Genomic DNA, 19,684 nt, shown 5'->3' with positions numbered 1-19,684 from the left:
CCCTTCGTGCTCCTCAGCCTCCGCACCACGACGCTGTCGCTTTGTAGGCTCCCTGCAGCATGTGCTGATGTACTACACATCGGTGCTTCGCTGCTTCGTTGCGCTTGCGTTTTGTGTTAGAGAAGAAAGAAAGCTTCGCGTTTGTGCATTGGTTTAACTGCGCTCGTGTGCAGATCTTTCGACTTTAGCATAAGCCATGTAGGAAAGCCATCGCTGTAAAAGGGCGATTAATGAGCGCGTCACAAGGAGAACAAAGAGGAGAAATGAGACGCAAGGAGAAAGTAAGTGGTTGCGACACGCTAATACACTTCTTCTGAAATTTTGAAATTCATCGGAGCTTGGTATCTATGGCGGAGAATTCGAGAAGTGCGCATTCTGACATTTGAAACAATTTGCCAGCCTTGCGCGATACTCGCTGAAATCAAAGTAAAAAAGACGAAACCAAGTCCTGTTGCGTTATACGTAATGACAACTGGTTTTATTCTGCTTTTGTCGAATGTACGACTGACAAATAGCCCGATTATAGATCTTAGAACGTGCTATCAGGGACTGTTCGGTGGAGAATTTTCCTTTTACTTTTTCCTTTTACTATTTCTGCACATCTTTCAAAGGCTCAGGTATTTAGTAGCTGACCTCACAGCATGCACTTGCATTTAACCTTCTACTTCGATGGAAAGAGCTAAGGCATAAACCAGGGTATTCAGACAATTTCTCAACTGACGCTTAGCAAAGACGGTGGATCGTTACGCCATCCTTCCAGAGAGCGAAGCATGAAAAGATTTAAGTTTTTGTTTGTTACATCTATGGTTGCCAACTTGTCAGTGTGCGAAGTCGGAATGGCAAAAGAGGAAGTATAGAATGGTAGCTATTTGGTATGTGCACATAGAACAGTATTTTTTCTCGCGCTTTTGTCTTGCTTTCTAGTGCAACCCAGCCGCAATCACTAACAGCTAAAAACTGGTACTAGTTGTGCTGTGTTGGACACAGTTAGCACACAACAGAGAAAGACGGGAATTACCGCCTGTAGAAGCAGCATTTAGGACACATCAGCAAAGCCCACACATGCAAAGAACAGTACCATCTTTATTACAGCGAGAGTTCAATAAGGCAGAAGTTAAGCTGCATAACTAAGTCCTACGTTAGATACCAATTAATCATAAGTGAGAACAGCTGTAGCTTGGAACATTACGGGCTAGATTTACGCTGAACTTGACGCTTGCAGGTGAGAAGATTGTAAGCAGAGAAACTAGCTTTTCTTGCTAGTGTCGGTGAAAAGCTGACCCCCGTCACATCCACGCCGCGACTGCCTTAAGTGCGATCGCTGTTTTGCTTTCTGTTTGGGGGCTTTTAGCGAATGCCATATCGTCCACGAATCTAAGCAGACCAGAAATAGGCCCATTAAGCTGTCCCGACAAAACCAAGTCAGGACTGGGGACTTGTCTTCATGTCACGATAGTTTCACATCATTCGGGATGATTGTCAACCCGGGTTAGACACATACTGTACCTCGAACATCCTACCATTAGCGACATGAGCTGACAAGAACGACCACTCATTTCTTCTGTAACACTGGAGGTAGCAAGTCGTGGCGTTAAGGGAACCGATAACGTTTACTTTCTTTAGCTGGGCCTTTTAATAACGATGGCTTTGATTTTTGACCTACAAAGCCGCGAAAAGATCAGCTTTGGCGCAAGGGAACAATCAAGAATTGCATATTTTTCAACGCTGATACTAATTTTTATTCATATCTGAGTACCGTGTAGGGTTTTTCCGAAGTCAAAGTTAGTTGTCATTTAGGGCGCGAAGTGATGGCTGCAGCCAAGCCTTTTAAGAACATATGCCCATCAAGCTTCTTCAAAGTCACTATCTTTAAAACATGTTTACGAAACAAGCAATTATGAAAACAGTTTGTAAACAATCCTGCAGCAGCTTCCATAGAGCACGATGAGAGAGAAAAAGGCATGCAGAACTTAACTTTTCTTGCTGTAAATTGGATGCCAGCTACAAAATAAGAAGAAATAAGACCGCTAAATAAGGAAATGTGGTTGACGTCCATTTTTACAATTTCGTCGTGATTATACCCGACCAGACGAATGTTTGCTCAGCACTGGGCTCCACAACTTTAATAATCTATGCACGCCATTCCAGCACGCCAGTGAAAGTCCGAGTGCTACATCTTGTGCAAACGCTATATATGCTGCAAAACGCATTAGTGTCACGCATTTCACTTCATTTTCTTGTTACATAAAAAAGGAGGGTCGCCTGTCGCCTCCACTGTTATCACTCGCGTGTCTGGAAAGCACCCAGTGTTTTAGTGCGATAGTCGGTCACGAAGCCCGAAAAGTTTGCATCCGGGATAACACCACCGATACAAGCGATATGGGACAGCTTCGGCAAATGGGCGGGGCTATAAATGGAACACTCGATCACGGCTTGCCTCGAGCCATCGCTCATTCGCGCCCGGCGTAGTGGGTCATTCTGACGACGACAAGGCTTTCCGAACGCTACGATTTCGATGAAAATACTGCGGGGCGCGGCGGCCTTGGGAGGAAATCGGACGAGAGCAACGTGGTACTTTGCTCTGCGCGGCGCTATGACGCCAACTTGGCTCTCGGTGCGAGGGGCACGCAAGGTCGTAAAATGCATCGCCGACGATGTCCCACCCTTTTCATTTGCGTGAAAGGGTGGAGCGAGCTCGTACCTCTCTTGGCGATTTCTCTTCTAGAAGGCTGTAAACATTGGCTGGTTAGCACGCGCATTAGTACGTCACTCATTTCCGCCTTGGTAGCTGGTTATTAGGCTTATCGAGAAAACACGTTTTGCCACAAATGCATTGGTGTATTGGAGATTATAAATGCACTGAAACATTGGTGATTATATGAAATCACGTGAACAGAAGGCTCCACTCTGCGTCGCAGGAAATGCGCTGGAAATGCGCAGGAAATAGGCGCTGCGAAAAAACCTTGGACAGTAATGACGTTAAGACAGTACCTGACTTAAGGGTTAGTTTTGAGGGTTAGCAGAAGTTTGAAGATTACCTTCCAAAGAAACGCTTAAGCAACCAAACGCAGAGTATTTTGGTCGGTGTGCGCTGTTAAACCTTGGCTAAAACTATTTTCGTTTTATTACATTAAGCTTGCAAGGGTAGAAACTTGGGCGAGTCGGTAACTGTGATTCATGGTATGTGAGGTAGCGCAAATCGGGACAAGAGACACAGAAGGACGCACACAACACAGGCGCTTGAAGGTGGCTTTGAAAACGAACGGAATCAGGTAGTAAAAATGATTAGCACAGATACTGTGAGCAGCAACCTATCTTCATCACTCACATTATTGGCATGCTGCTTCATCTTCGTGGAATAGCCAGTAGCGAACTGTTGTTTTCCTCTCCAACATCCGCGTAAAGTCGTTACAACCTGACGTTGCATATTGAGATTGATACTGTTGGTGTTGTGCTCGGCAATAAAACATCCCAGCGGCCTAACAGGGAGAACAATTGTTTCCGTATTTTATATCGTGGTAAAAGTTGATTGAACTGTTAATATGAGGTTATTCTGACCGACCTCCTTCTAAAGCTATTACTGCCCACTCGTCGTAACTTACTGCGACTGCTTTAATGAACACATGTGACCATAAGACCACGAACGTTACAAGGGTAGCGGAATGAACTTTGACCGGAGTGAACTGCGTACGTACAGTTGTCGTTATCGAATTAAGTCCTAACCAAAGCTTAATTTTGTTCACTTGATGCCAAAAAGAGAATGCGGCCCTTCAGGGTTTGCACTATAAAGGACATCTTGGGCGGAGAGGGGTAGGCCTCGCGGATGTTGAACTCTGGTGATGCTATTCAGATAGGCCTGGCCCGTAAACTCTTCTCAGGTGGCTCTGCGACATAAGATTTATGAGTGCTCTCGAAAACGTGCTCTCTGCGGTCGTATATCATGGGCTTGGGAGTGGACGGTCCCATTGAGATTACGATACAGCTGTACACCATTTTTTTTTTTACAGGGACGGTGAAAAGTGCGCGAATTAGTTGAATTTACTTCCACTGACTTCATTTCCTCCTACTCGCACTAGTATTACTCAGGGAAGCAAGTTCTTGAAAGATCCCACTAAATCCGGTACGTCCATCCAGGCTGTAAAGAATGGTTTGAAACAAGGGTGTAGTACAGCCACATAAGATGGACCGGTGTGCATTCAGTATCAGCAACGCCTTGAACAACGCAGGACGTGATGACTGCCACCACAGAAAACAGACGTGAGTTGTGGTTTCGAGAGCCCAGAAGTGGAGAATCGTCAGAATAGCGCTAGTTTCGATAGAAGTGTGCGTCGTGTACAGTTGCGAACCCTAAGCCGAATTTTCAGCTGTCGGCTAGGCGACCAATGACAATATTCAAAAAGAATAACGCCGGCGCATGTGAGGAGTACCAATAGGTGGTAGTAAATCTTAAAGGAGCACCTCCCTGCACTCAGACCTGCCTCCCTTCGTGTACCCACTGGGCACTGCGATGTAGTTGCCTGAGTAGTATAGTAGCATCACCAGACACACTCGCACCTTCTATTTCTCTCTGTCTCTGGTTGGTTGCACACTCGAGACCACATGGATGTGGCGGTAGCCATGGCTGTGAACAAAAAGTTTTCTTAGTAGTTGTGATGGTACAGAAAAACGCTTTACTTTGTCATGTTAACCAGTAGGCCCCTAACGAGCTCGTATATGACTACACTCCTGGCGCCTGTACGAGCTTCATGAGCTGAAGAAGTTAATCTTGAATATTGCTTCCTTCTGGAGCAGCGAATGTACTTTGTAAAAGCCTAATATAAAGTTGGAGTTAGGTACCAGAAATATAAATGGCAGATCTCATTTCAAATTTATTTTTATGCGTGCTAAAAGCATAGAGGGCTGAGCGCGTATAGGTAATTATCTAGCATAGTGCATGCTTTACTATTCCAGAGCATGTGGCACTCCTAAATGTAATGGAACTGCCTAGTCTCTAGCTTCCATGGAAACATAAATCATTATCAATGTTGTTGGGTGTCTCACATAGCCTGAGTTGCTTTGGGACGTTAAACCCCAATAAACCAATGAACCAAATCAATGTTGTTGGTTCCGTCGCCGGATCGGCTTTAGTTGCTATTTCTCCGGTGCATCACATCATGTGTTCTCAGGTGTACGTGCAGAAAGGAAAGTGTACAGCGTAATACCACGGTAACAGGGTCCCTTGCAGTAGCGCAGGAGAGAAACGGACGAGTACGTGCATGCACATTGAGCGCTTTCCAGCTGTGTCTCATGTCACGTTAGTAGAACAGCCTATTAGACGGCGCTGCAACTGGCAACTGCAGACGAGCAGCGGGGGTTCTGTCACATCAGCAGAACAGGTCAGCAGGTGACGCTGCAACTGGCAAGCACTCTGTGCGCATGCGCGTGCTCTCGTCCATTTTTCCACCGCAGTCATGCATGGGACACTGAACGCCCGTCTGGTCGGCTCTTCTGTGATATTAACAAGAAATGGGAGGGCTGTACCTGTATCCCGCTCTGACGTAATACGCGGCTGGTTGACATTACGAGAGGGTGTGCCCTTTTGATGGCCAGTTTATTTCGTTCCAGGCAAGGAGAAGGAGAAAGAGAAAAATACTGTAATGGCGGGGACCACAGTAACGCTGAGTGTTTGCGCGGACGCTCACAAGGTGGACAGGACGAAGCTGTGTCAACACGAGGTAAGAGCCCCGCCCATGTTTGCTCAACGGCAGTTTTTACGCGACTGAGTTACAGTGCTTGTCTTGGCGATGAGCGTGGAGCGCCGTCTTATTCTCTTATACTTCCAGTGATATAAAGGCAGAGAAATTCTTCGCGCGTACACCTTGAAAGGAGTTTCTGTACTTCCGCACTTCTACCGCAGCGAAGCTCACCAGCAGTTTAAATAAGGACTGACCTCAGTTAAAGAAAATGTCTTGCGCATCCATATCATGGGTTCTAGTGGACACGTTCGCAATCACAGAATTTTTACCTCAAGCAAAAACAAATCAACGTAGGCAGCAACTTCTAGGAACACTTCCGTCAGATGTCACAAAAAAACTTCGGAAATAAATCATACACATGACGCGATCGAACAAGAACTGGAATATATTATGACATTTCCCAATTAAATTGGCTAATAAATGTTGCTCTGATGATGTTAATAAAGGGCTAATAGATGATGCGCATACTATAATTTAACTGGTTGCAGTCTTTTTCTCGTCCCACAACCGGTAACTATGCGTTCCCTCTACCAAAGGTGAATTTATGTCCAGTTGGTGGTCTTACTCAAATAGAGCATTCTTTAACTCTCTTCGGGAGAAAATTGAGCGCCAGCGATATTTTCTCAAAATATTTTTCACTTAAATTCACCGCTGCTCTCAACATGCGAACACGATCAGGACATTTGGACTCCGCGTTGAGCAAAACACCGTGATCGGTTATACCTAAGAGGATCGTAGCATCCGTCCTTCCTACACGTCAGTCGTGATCACTCTCGGGATTTGAAATTAGCTGCGCTTGAGCAGCGGTCAGTGTGCAAGCGTACACGACCGCGGCCATTCTCCAGACCCACCCATTTTCCCACGCAAGCATTCCTCTTGCCAATGTCTCACCCAGTTCAACATCATCGAGTTCGACAGCGACACGTTCCAGCTGCTGGTGGACTACCTCCACTGCGGGTCGTGCCCTCTGACCTGCGAGTCCATCCCGGGGCTCATATGCGCCGCCGAGCACTACGACCTGCCCGAGCTGATGCAGGCCTGCTTCCACCACGCCAAGCAACACCTGCGCCTCTCGGTCGTCTGCGGGATGCTCAACGTCCTGGAGAACTACTACTGGCGCTACACGTCGGCCACCGAGCTGGTCAACATGATCCTCCAGTTCGTGGACACGAGGGCCGCGGCGCTGTTCGCGGGACAGGACTTCCTCGAGCTGTCCGAGTCCATGTTCCAGACCATCATCGGCCGCGAACTGAACATACCCGAGGTGAACAAGTTCGAAGTCATGCTGCGGTGGGCCAAGCACCATGTCAAGGCCATCAACAGACCTGGTGTGCACACAAAGTTTTCTCCTACATTTTTAGTGGCTATTTTTTTTAAAAGACGCAGCAGAATAATGCCGGTAAAAGAAAGATAAAGTTTATAGGATGTTCGTGGTACACGAAAGTTTAATCCTACACTACAAACACTGATAGGACTATATGGGCGTAAAAAAGGAATAAGCTGTCCTCTAGCGCGCAACCTTTTATAAAAGCGTGCGTGTTAGAGGACCGTTTACTCTCTTTTTACTCATTTCTGTTTAGAGGGTATGGTGCCGATAAAATCGAGGATAAGCGCTATTATGATGGCAATGCTTTTTAGTTACACTAACTACGTCAGCTATGAGCTGCGTGGCAGTAGGGTAATTTTATGGGAGCGAGGCTAAATGGACAAGCTGCTAGGAATCCTTAAAATGCAAAAAACAGTAGTTCATTGGCATACACTGCTTGTAAGCTTACCAGATGGAACTGCTCAGAGGTGTTCATTTAGGCTTTACGGCAGCAGGATTTAACACACGGGAGTGCACTACTCCTTCCTAATACTTCCCATTGATTCATCGGTCTTGCAGAGCTTTTGACAGCACATACCACCTAGGTAGCGCTTCAAACTTCAATGCATGCTTTGCTTATATTTTTTTTGTGTGTGTGTCACAACGACTGTCCGTTCTGATGACTCGGCACACCATACCATAAAGCCCCTTCTGCTACTTAGATTCGTCGGATGACACTGCAACGCTCGATTGACACATTATTAGAGGGCGCTTCGCTGTTGAGTAGAGTGCTCTCGAATGGCATTTTCCAGATGGAAAATGCCATTCTTTGTCATGCCATTCTTTGTCATTCTTTGATTCTTTGTTATAAATGCTACGTTAGCGTTCTCTCTTGAACGAGGTGACCCAATTTTTATGATGACTTTCTTTCGTCGCATTTTCAGATCCGAGAGAACTTCAGTGCACCATGAACCGACTGACCCGGGACTTGAAGCTGTACCTCATACCGCCGCAAGAGTTAATAAAAGTAAGTATGAAAAGTAAGTATCAATTGTTTTCTTTAGTCTATTTTTTATCACAAAAACATACAAAGCCGGATCATCAGGATGTGGAGCTTAGAAGTTCATGTAATACGGCTTATCTAAATTTGTCATAAGCTGTAATAAGTGAGGGTCATAAGTTCCTGTAAAAATATGATTACGAACAATTGACAATAGCTCGCCTTTTGAAACATTCCTTATGACCGGTCCCATAATATCTTGTTTTCCATATGGCTCGTATGGTGTCTGTAAAAAGCATACGGAGTCGATATGGATAATATAGACAGCAGATATGGCAGCATACAGGCTCTATGTGACGTCATGTACACCATATAAAAATCAAGCGGGTGCAGTACTGTCCGTATAGCTCCTTGCGGATTCCTTGCGGAACACTTATGGACAGCACATAGATTTCCGTATATTTCTTGATATCATTTGGACTCTTTATTCCCATAATTTCATACGAGGGGTTCATTTGTATCGTTTCGGTAGGGGATTTTTCGCCGCTGTTCTTGCGAGTTTGCCCTCAGAAAACCAACGCAGCTCGGCCTTTGGTCTCATGCCAACAAAAATTATTGGGCGGTGGAAGGTTTGGTACTGTTGAATGTGTCTTCACTGCACGTGGTATGTCTCACAAGAGATACGAATTCCAGCGTTTGTGATAGCCCAGTTGTAAAAGACTTTAGGTAATAGCGCCTCATGAGGCGGTGTGTGCATTAGACGATGTTTTAAGTATACTGCCGCTATTTGTCATGGCACTCGCTGGACAATAAATCCAGCCTGTTTGGTTGAAGTTTTCTGGGTACCTATTGGTAATTGAGCGTATGACACAGCCAATGGTGGCAAACAGTTTTTCTATGCGTTAGACAGCGAGTTTAAAGATAGTATCGATGTGACGCGTTGCACTGTAACGCCACGTGTTCCTAAAACCCTGTTGAATTTCCAGGAAAATGAGCGTTCACGCACTCGAATATGAATGAGTGCATCCGGTGTTGTGCCGTCAGCTCCTTTCACGCCTTCCGTGACTGTGCACGCAAAATAAGGCAACCCTGTGTCAATAACACTGTAAAACTAGTGTCTGATTTATCTTGAGCTGTATGCAGTAAAGAGTAAAGAGGGCACTTTTTTTCACGTACAAAGTCCCACAAACGAGGGTAATGGTAGGGGAAAAAGTGTATATGATAGCCCCAGTGTGTACGGTGCGGTCTTTAGTTGCATCGTTTTAAATGTTCTCTGCTGCATTTGTTTCGCTAATGTTAACATACTATTGACTTATGGACTTTTTAGGTAAACCGCTCAGATACAATTTCTTTGGTTTCCATATTCAGTTCATAAAGCTTGTCTTATCATATAATAGACGACAGAGAGGTAAACAGGTACACGTGTAGTTATTTCTATCTGTCTCAGGTGCTGGTTGAATGGTTTATAGCGCCTAATGTTTTGTTCATTCGACTCCAAGATATTTTTGATTGATTGCTTCTCCAAGAAGCAATCACATCCACGGATACACCGGCTGCAGTAAATTTCGAAAGTATTGCCACAGTATTTTGCTAGGTTTATTTTCTGAAATAGTGTGCTCCTGGTTATCACCATCGGTGTGCAGCCTTATTCTCTTATGCGCGCCACGTGAGGCAAGTTGCCTAGCGTATGCCTGCACAACGCGATTAAAGCCAACCCACTTGGGACGAACTTTCACTGCGAACTTAGCGTGGCAAGGGCCGGCATACAGTCGCCGGGCTGCGCCACGTACGACGAAAAACGGTCGTACATGCGAACATGTTGACGCACTTTGAAACAAGGCCCTCGTTTCGGATAGAATTCAGCGTTTTTTGGGACGTCCAGTGGCTGTAAATTGCTCATTGGGTTTTTGCTTTGTCCAGTATCACCTGCAACAAAATGGATTTGCTATAAGTATTCCGTATTTTTATTTAGGTTGACGATTCAGGAGCTGCTACGCCTTTCGGGAGACGTCGGTTGTCAAAAATTTTTCACTTCATAAATACCAGATGGCGCTACTGTGACAAGTTATCGTCGCGTTTGTGTTTGCCTACGATGTACTATTCGCTATTCTAAAGTTCTGTATAGCACACGATGCGTGCCGCTTTCGTCACCGTTCTCCCTCCAGCCTGCTAGGCGACTCAAAAGAGGAGGGCGGAAATCCGAAGCAGTAGTGAGTGAGTCTGGTTTATGCGCGCTGGCGTCTGCATTGCGCTTTTTCGGCGAGTGGCCGGCCGGCTGGCTGGCGAACATGCCTAGCTCTGGTAAACCGACGACGAACAGTTACTTCATGGCCGACATCCGCCCGACAGACACTGCCGAACGGCGTTCTTCGTTTTTCATCAAAAAAATTGTTCCATGTGGGTCGGCCTCACTGTTCGCGAAGGTGTACTGCAGTCGCGACTCAATATTACGGAGCACGCTTCTGCTGTCAAATCCCTCTCACGCCTTGTCTAGCGAAAGTTAGTATAGTTACTTCGTACATGTCCCAGCTAATGTCACTGCTGCACTCGCGTCGAAACTCGAAGAGCCATCATACTTTGCAAGCGTGACCCGTCAGAAAAGTTCAAACACCAAGGCATATTGCGTATTATTCTCGCCGCAACTGTTCGCGTGATATGCGGAATGTCGTGTCATGTTTAAATAGAGCGTGGTGAGCAGCCTGCACACTAATAACCACCAAGTAAACGTGTTGCTATCGCCACCGCGCGGCTGCTTTCTTTTCTAAGAGGGTACAGGGTCGCCCAATAAGCAGCTTTGCCGTCGAAGTCTTTTCCATGCCCCCTAGCGTCATCGCCATGTGGGCATATTACGAAACCACCATATGCTTGTTCCCGGGCCATGACAGCCAGTGGGGTAGGGGCAGCACGAGAGTCTACAGAAGTGACCGCTCCTTAAGCGTACAGTTTTATGAAACAAGAAAACGTAAGTGGTATACAACAACACACGACTGGTGGGCGCTATGATTTTATACTGAACACTAAAATAAACGCGAATACGTAATAGACTTATGGTTGTGATGAAGTTATCATTGAAACACAAACATGCATAAACACCAGAATCTATCGCTTTGATGATCATTTTTTTCTTTTTTGCTGCGGCCCATCGAAGTCGCGCTGACGCAGGGACTACGTTGTCCCAAACCAAAGTGAATGCTCCAATAATCTTTATGTTTGATTCCTTGAGAGGATCAAAATTCAGGTGAATTTAGAATGACGTACCTCAAACTATGCGCTGCTGGGTATTTTGATGACGGGGTCGTTTCGCATGCGTAATTGTGTTCTTTGACAGACCCTTTCATGCATCAGCTCGTCTGGCTGGCTTGCGGGTGCCGGAGATAATGTTGTCTCGAGGCCGCTTTTTTCGTATATTCTAAAAATTTCCTCTGGTGGTGGCGGCCACACGTCCGGCCCTTTTTCTTCTCCATTTGTCTGCTGGGCTTACCTTATTCACCTTGGCACACATTCTCTTCACCATGATGGGTACAAATAGCAGGAACTTCACTTGGTACATGTTGAATTTCTTCTAAAGTTGGTCAGATGTGCGGCGGACACGCAGAGTGTCTCAACTGGCAAGCCACTGGCGCAGTGCCGCACATTTATGTCATCACAATAATTCGCCTCGCATTGAAAATAAACCTTGGTTCAACTTGAGGGGTGTGTCCCTTTGCGCGCTCAGTTTGTGTCATTTGTGCGCAACAGTTTTGTTGTGGTCTTAAAAATTGAGTTTCCTTGCTCACCAGCGCAAGGAACTGGTGCTTATCCTTGGGTTTTGTTGCCAATGAATAATACTTCTACAGTGTCTAGTACGCACATTTTACAAAAGCGCATGTCGTGCATCTTTCAACCCAACATCTTTCTTTTTTTGTGTGTGTGTGTGCCACAGGTGGTACTCCCTACGAAGACAATCAGCCACGAGGAGATCCTTGACACTCTACTCTACCAGGCTGACACCGGCATGTTCCGTGTGCGGCGGTCGTACATCGAGGCTGTTGACGGCCGCAGAGACCGATACTTGCTCAGCCAAAAGCTCGCCAGATACCGAAGGTAACGACGCTGCCACGACCAATAATCGGATGCCACCTGCACCAGAGCGACCGAAGACGACTAACAACGTTTACCAACCTGACGTTAGAAAGCAAACATGACGTTTCGGCTTCCAGTTCGAGGGCCTTGTTCGCAGTGAATATCATCTTCACGTTCTCCCCTCACTGGAAGGTTAAACGTTGTTTTTAAGTGTTTACAAGACAGGCACGCAGACAGGTCTCTACCTGCATTTTAATTCAGAAAGTCTCGCTATCCACAAGGGGGCTTTTGCTGGCACTCTCATGCAGCGCGCCAGAAGAATATGCGCAAGATTTGAAGACGTAGCAGGGGACGAGTAAAGTGTACCAGGGAAACTCGCATGCTGCGAATAACTACGTCATTCGTCGTACACGCAACAAAATGACAATTGTCGAGTCGTGGAACGCTGGGCGACCTGCTTCTTCGAAAGCGGGCTGCTGTCTGGTGTGTTCCCGGGACAAGCGAGTTTTGAGAGAGTAGAAATGACGTGCAGCTGGCGCATATCCTGGCCAGAAAAATGCGTCAGGAGCTGGTAAACGTAAACGCCAAGTCGGAAAAAGAAATATTTCGGGTGTTGTTAACGCGCAGGCTACGACCTTGCTTGCGTCGGCGAAACGGGAAGTTCCACAAAACGGCTGCAGCAACACTGGTGTCATGAAAACACACGAACGCTCTTTCAGAGCACAAGGTCGTGATTGGCCATCAGATTGATAGGATCAGTCAAAGATGATCGCAAGAGAATGATTAACAATAGCACGTCTCCATCTGGATTCGCTTATCATAGAAACAAGCCCTCATACGTTGAATCGTAACGATGTCAGTCTGAACGCGACATACGTACGCTCCTGCATAAAAGCGAACCACTTCGGTCACTTATTGATTGCGAACAAGGCCTCTGTGCTGGGAGCCGAAACGTCATGTTTCTTGCTTTCCACCTTAGCTGGCCGGCATCAGTGTTTCTTTAGTGTATTGCCCCGGCCAGACGGGATTCCTTCATACTATCGACTTCATCTTTCAATGTGTTCAGCTGTTGAACTAACTAATCGTCCAGAGGTGGAAACGTAACACCCGGCATGGTTTCCGTGTTCTGAAGGTTCTGTGCCAGTTGCAAAGCTAATGGAGACCACCTGTATTTCTTTTTAATCATTAAGAATGCAGTGTGCGTCTACACTCTATGGTGGAATTTTACCTACAAAGGAGCACTTTTTCCTCGAATAAGCTCTGTGCAGTCAAAACTGTACACGCAAAAAGAGTCTAGGATGTATCCAACACACTAGATAACGACCCGTGCTCTGACGAGAAAAAACGGATAAATATTTGTGTTGGCAATACCTCAATGGCTAAGTGCGTGAGGTGCGCATGAGATGACACCAGCAACTAGTAACTTAGCCTTAAAAAGAGAAAAATATCTACATCACTGCGCTTCTAGCATGATTATTGGTTTAAACTTTCCATCCAGTGATAATACTTATTATTAAATTAAATATCTATTTCTTCCTCAGTGAGCATGATTCTATTCGAGAAAACCCACCATTCATCAGCCTATGCATGGTTCTGCTATTACAGTGGGGAAGATGTGCAGTAAAAAATCTAGATCTGCTCAAATAAAGGCACTAGTAACATAAAGTATGTAAGTTTATACTGTCAAACTGGCTGACACATGTTTCCACCTAATGTGTGAGGGCTCATGTCTTCTTAGCGTAACGAAGCGCGAACTCTGACATTCTACCTTGTCTGGACAACGCGTTGTAAAGGCGGCAGGCCAAAGACTCTGAGTGTTTCGATTGTTCAGCTGCCAACTTGTCTGGTCATGCGATAATGTGCCGAGTATTAATTGAATCGGGACTGCTGCCAAAAGGTATTTTTTTTTCTTTTATGAGGGCATTTCTTGCCGCGATTGTGCATGACAGATATTTAAGGTGAATTAGTCCTTCGGTATTGAATGTTTCTTTAGTTAACATGTGTTTTGAAAATTTGTATTCAAAGACGGTGCGTCGTTTGGTGTCCTATCTGCTCGGTGCACGCGAAAAGTGACTCTGGCATTCAGGCTCCCTGTGAAGCCGATAGGTGTTCACAGAAGGCTCATAGCCGTTTCAAATACTGTAAGCTGCACAGAGATGTGTTTTGAGATTTTACCCGAGCTCCTGAAGTGCACCGTTTTGACTTTCTGGCAAAACTGTTGTGCACATGAACCGGGGGCATCAGCACAATAATGCGCACATGTGTTATTGCAAGAGATGGTGTGTGCGTGTATTATTGCAAGAGGTGGGATGTGCATTTTCAGATTTCAATATAGCTGTTTTCATAAAACACGACGAAAAATGTTCTGTTTGGCATATGTATCATAGCATATACCAAGGTGCGTTCAGGGGAAATGGAGCGGAAGTTTCCGACTGGCACACCGCGAAATTTTCTGGCATCTGTTTCAGCGTCGATCTTGCGCTTGCTTCACTGAAATGTCGTTGTTAAGCCAGTAATCATGAAAGCGATTACGAGCAATTAATGCTGCTCTATGCCATTTATTTATTCAGTGCTAAGCCCCTAGACAACGCTCGAGTTTCTTTCTCTGTAAATGTGAAGACACTTTGCGCACGCAGAACTGGAAGAGAAACGTTTTCTTTATATATATATATAAACAAACATAAAATAGGCTCAAGCCAGTCTCTACATGGACCAAGTGGCAAAAATTAAGATTAAAAAGGTTTTCTTCATAGAACAGTTTTCCGCGATTTTAAGCACTTCAGGTCATGGAGGTAATGACGTGTGAGTGAGATTGCAGGGTGCGTCCATAAGAGACACAAGACCAAAAGCGACGTTGCACCAACTGTAATATAGTAGAAAATATTTTTAAAGAGAGAAGTACTGCTGTTTACTCAAGGAGGTTAATGAGTATACCAAGTCGGCAAATTACTTTTGTACTGTAGATGCGAACGTACTAAATTTGCAGCCCTAGTTACTCACGGCTTTAGTTTTATAGTCCTGCGACCACTGCAATCCCCTTCCCTGCAATGCCTCGCGGCTGCACACAAATGAATGTCGTTATCATTAAAATTGACTAATGTTTATCTGTCTGTTACAAAGGTCGCACTAAGCTCGATGAAAGATTTTTATGCAGCTCACTCAGTTACCGCATGAGGCTTTGACGTTAGCCGTAGTATATTTATATATCAAATTGTCTCAACCCTAAAAGCGCCGCCGACTTGGGCTATTTTTGCCAATGGCTATCACTGAAATTGCTGAGCAAGAAACTATGAGAAAACACATGGCATTGAGCACGAGTGTGCCCTTTCGAGCAATGCAATGTTGTGTCGTATGCAAGTTCTTCCGCACATACTTGTAGACACGGTAATAAACTTTTGGATGCGTCGCTCGTAGTACTTTGTGCGCACATGTTTCTAGGCACTGAGTGTTACCCTGTCCTCTGTATAGAGTGATGTGTAGCTGTTAGGTTTGTTCCTGCATGCTGGTACGAAAAAAAAAGAAAGAGAACGAACAAAACGGAGATAATGAAGAAAATGCGTCAAGAAGCGGACACGTCAGTGTTGTTTGCTCCACCGAACGTGCCTCACACGGATATCTCGTGCCTTGGTGGACGTAGCATGCGCACTGCAAGCCAGCATTGGGCAGCAAGCATATCCGAAGTCAACAATATTCATGGCTACTTAGGGTGCTTCCAGCAATTGGCTTGATGTAGGCTTAGTGTTCCAAACATACAACAATACGCTCATAGCTCTTAACATGGTAAATATCGCCGCGCGAAAGAACTTAGGTGAGTACCACTCAAGCTCAGAAAACCGCGATCGTAAGCTTTAATGGGTGACATGAATGCCCTCCAATCTGAGAGATTGAGTGACTGATGGCATCTTACTCGTGCTACCATTCACGGAGTTAACTCCTGAACTCAAAGCTACCACCTAGTAGTTTAGTCTGAACGATAGCTACTAGATACGGAAGGCAAGTGAATCATCTTGTTCCGAGTCCAACAACTGTTTCAATGGAAATTCGGCGCTTTAGAAGAGCGCATATAAATCAAGTAAATTTTTGTCGCTAAACTTAGGCTTGAAAGAACGCAGAAACATGAAAATGGTTACATAGTATCCTTTTCCATCATGTGCAGGGAGAAAAAAAAACTTAGTGACGTTCTCTGCGTGTGGTAATGAATGTTGCATAGTATTTCAAAGTCTGTAGAAATGGCAAGGGGTGTAAGTTCGATGTCGATACAAACGTCCTTCTCCGCTGTGAAAGGCTATTTGTAGCCAGAACATTAAAGCTGCATCACTTTGAAACATATCGCCTAATTTCTATTCATTAGGGGTGAAGTTCGCGCATACAGAAAAAAAAGAACAAAAATTACGAAACTGCTGCGCATGTCTGGGCTCGCGTGCTGACGTTCACCAGGCACCGCACTTTCATGTCGTATGTTACACGTGCCTATGAAGGTCAAAGAACAGAGCAAATGTTTTTGTTTTCTACACTACTGCCACAAGCTCAAGAGAAAAAAGAAACTATACACGTTTTAGGATGCACGCAATTGTACATTTCCCTCCCGTGAAAAGTGCTCCAGCGCAGAACACTCAGCGCATAGAAGGCTACTTCAGAAAAATGCGTGTTTTTATTTCTTTTCTTCGGAGTGAAACGAATTCACGGATTTTTACGTGCATATCGAAGATTATAACGCATGCCTCACCGAAGAGCGCCAGATAAACCTCAAGCACTTGACGTTTTCTAATGAGCATAAAAATTTAAGAGCACAGCTTCTCTTGAACTGCGTTGCCACGAACAAGAATGAACACCCTCGAAATGAGGAGGTGCTTAGCATGTCATAGACGATAAGCCACCGCGACGTGCACAGCTCATGTGAGACAAGTTTATGTGGGATTAAAGAGTTGGTGGTACTGAGGCACCGACTGCAAACATTCCGTGGAATAAGAATTTCAATCGTTCATGTAACCAAATCAACGAAATATTAGGTTCAGTGCGACATTTTCAGTAGCGTGTCTTCGCAAAAGTAAACAAACATTTAAGAGAGGAGCGTTTTGCGAGGCATGTAGACGGAATTTTTGTCGGAAACTAAAAAGGACACAATGTCAAAAGAAAGATAAATTTATGGTATATTAATCGCTGGGCTAAACTTTAGTCAATGGAGAGAGAATCACGCTGGCTTCAGTTCTGAACAGGACTGCCGCTTAAATCACGAAAAGCAAATGGAGCGATCGCGGTCGGAGGCATTGGAATAATTCGTACCTACGCTCTACTTTCTTGCTTTGACATCATGAACGTGTAATTTAGACCCCCTTGGGAATGTTGTTTAAAGTCGATTTCGTAGTTCTTCGTGTCGGCAAGAATTTCAATTTTCTATGCATAGAACTGATAAGGATATTTTTCCTTGCTTAAGGAAAAAATATACAACTGCCGAAAGAGAATGTAGCTTGAAATAAAAGGCATTGCTGTATTTTACCATAAACGAGTCACAATTTTCAGAAGGGCTTCATAACTGCTTAATTGAATTCGTTACAAATACATCAGCACAATTTCAAGTATTTATTTCGTCTTTCAGCTGTAAAGTTCGTATCTTTTCACTTCAAGTGAAGGTAGTCGTTGGCGTCCTCAGTTTTGAACACAGTATATCTGGAGTGGGAAACAGAGATAGTCACTTGTTTCGTCCGAGTATGGCAAGGCTTGCGTAGAGGTCTGCCTGGAATGCACGTAGAATATAAAGCAATATTATTCCATCTGGTCCCGACTTTGCTGTGCCTGTTATCCCACAACCAGTTCAAAGGGAGAGCTTTATTCGTTCAACTGGTAGCAAAATCGGTATGTTGCGCGCCATTTTTGAGCGTGTTACGTGTTCTGCGCTGTAGGCACTTATAGCTGGAAACCAAGAAAGAAAAATATATTATATAAATATATATATATTCTTTGTGCAAAAAGTGTGTAAATTATATGCAGAGAGCTGTATATGCATACACTGTGTGTAGCGCTGTGTAAGAGTATTTTTCTGTCACGCTGTTGTCGTTGCCAGCTGTTGTAGTTTCGAGAGCAGAAGAGAGAAGTAGCAGGGCATATTTCGCGGAGGCTGAAATTTTATATAGACGGCTGTTTTATAAATAGTGCAGTGTAGATAATACATCGGCCGACAGGCCAGTCGTCAGTCATAGATGTTTAAGAGTTGTTGATGGCAGGTAATGAACGATATACTTGGAGAAAATACTCACCTTTCCACGACGTCGTCTTCATTTTTGTACTAAACCTTAGTTTCTTCCGGCAGACGGGATCTAGCATATTTCCCTTCTCCTGAAGGATTTTCACGTGCTCCATTCATTCTGTTGAGGTTTGTGACTGAATCGTATTTTCTCCCTTGTGCTTTGATGTCGAAATGAACTTGCAGTTGTGCGATGCTCGAGAACGAATAACTGCACTGCATCTTGTTCTCTCCTTTTCTTACAGTGCTGTTTTTGACAGTTGTAAACGTGAAACCTTATCTTTTTATTTTGGACGGAGGGGTAACATGTAAACCGATAATGAAAGCAGTCTCCACGTCTCTTTGAGGTGTGCAAAAATACTTCTGGGAAGTGTGACAGTGTACTGAGGTTACTGGTCGCCTAAATTTCTTCTACGTGGGCAGAAATCCTTCTCTATAAACGTTTAACCTGAAGGCGTTCTCGATCCCTATTTCCGTTACGATGAACCCAGTGCGAGAGTAAAACTCAGAGCTGCATCATTGTTTTGTGATGCTAAACCTTCTCCAATGTGTGTTCTACTGTTTTTTTTTTTATCGGTAGCGGTAAAGCCATAGCACAAAGACCGGTTTTGTCTGTGCCTAACAAGGCACAATACTGCTGATTTTTCTGCGCATTCTGTTTGTCTCCTAATTTTTGGAGAATAATCCATCTGAGTAATCTGTTAACTGACGCACAAGAGATATGTGTATGAACATCATGAACTTTTTCGCGAAGGTTACAGCATTTTGTTCATTGTCCAAAAGGATACAATGCAGCTTCTCATGTGTTCCTTACCTGGAGTGAAAACTGTGTGTGAAAGGGGCTTTTCCACAGAAAAAGTAAGCGTGTTTGATGGTAATGCCAACCGCTTGTCGCCCTTCGACTTGCATTTTGGATTGATGTGTAACCGATAACAAGGGCGAGGCAAAAACACCTCTGCTGTCGGCTATTTGCGTCATTTTTGTTTTCATCTCTGATGACAAGGGCAAAAGGTCTGAGAAATAGAATCAAATCATGAAGCGTGTCCCCACTGCACACATTGCACTCACTGAACCAAACACGCTCTCTGAATAAATGTATTTTGGTAAATATGGTGACACCGCAGTCTTTCTGTTCATTCATTCTCTATGTGTGTGGCGGCAGCGAGTTGTGACTGGCACCACCTGACCTGACTGAGTCGTCGTCGCAAATCATCCTTTGTTGCAGCAACGCCTCCCTGAACTCAACTGCGTGTACTGCACAAGCATCGCTTCTTAGCGAATTGGCCCACTTACAAAACTGAGTGGCTGAGTTAAATTAGAAACGATAAAGTGCATGATAT

At 44.8% G+C, this 19,684-nt stretch overlaps 1 protein-coding gene across 4 annotated transcripts in view; it reads left to right on the top strand.

The window, feature by feature from the left end:
• Positions 1–19,460, top strand: part of rsh (Rap GTPase activating protein radish) — a 473,381-nt gene extending 453,921 nt beyond the window's left edge. For 3 of the 4 annotated variants that reach the window (XM_089549687.1, XM_089549688.1, XM_089549686.1), the window contains exons 15-18: positions 5,605–5,714; positions 6,631–7,063; positions 7,986–8,068; positions 11,964–19,460. In XM_089549687.1, the coding sequence (XP_089405813.1) occupies positions 5,605–5,714; positions 6,631–7,063; positions 7,986–8,068; positions 11,964–12,128 (791 nt within the window). In that variant the 3' untranslated portion in view covers positions 12,129–19,460. Of the gene's footprint in view, positions 1–5,604; positions 5,715–6,630; positions 7,064–7,985; positions 8,082–11,963 lie in introns of all 4 variants that reach the window. The other variant, XM_089549689.1, reaches the window with a different exon arrangement.
• Positions 19,461–19,684: the final 224 nt, after the last annotated feature.

The sequence above is a fragment of the Amblyomma mixtum genome, chromosome 6, assembly GCF_055824585.1.
Source record: "Amblyomma mixtum isolate Tamu chromosome 6, ASM5582458v1, whole genome shotgun sequence".
In the NCBI taxonomy this organism is placed as follows: domain Eukaryota; kingdom Metazoa; phylum Arthropoda; class Arachnida; order Ixodida; family Ixodidae; genus Amblyomma; species Amblyomma mixtum.
This window is presented reverse-complemented; position numbering and strand designations above follow the sequence as displayed.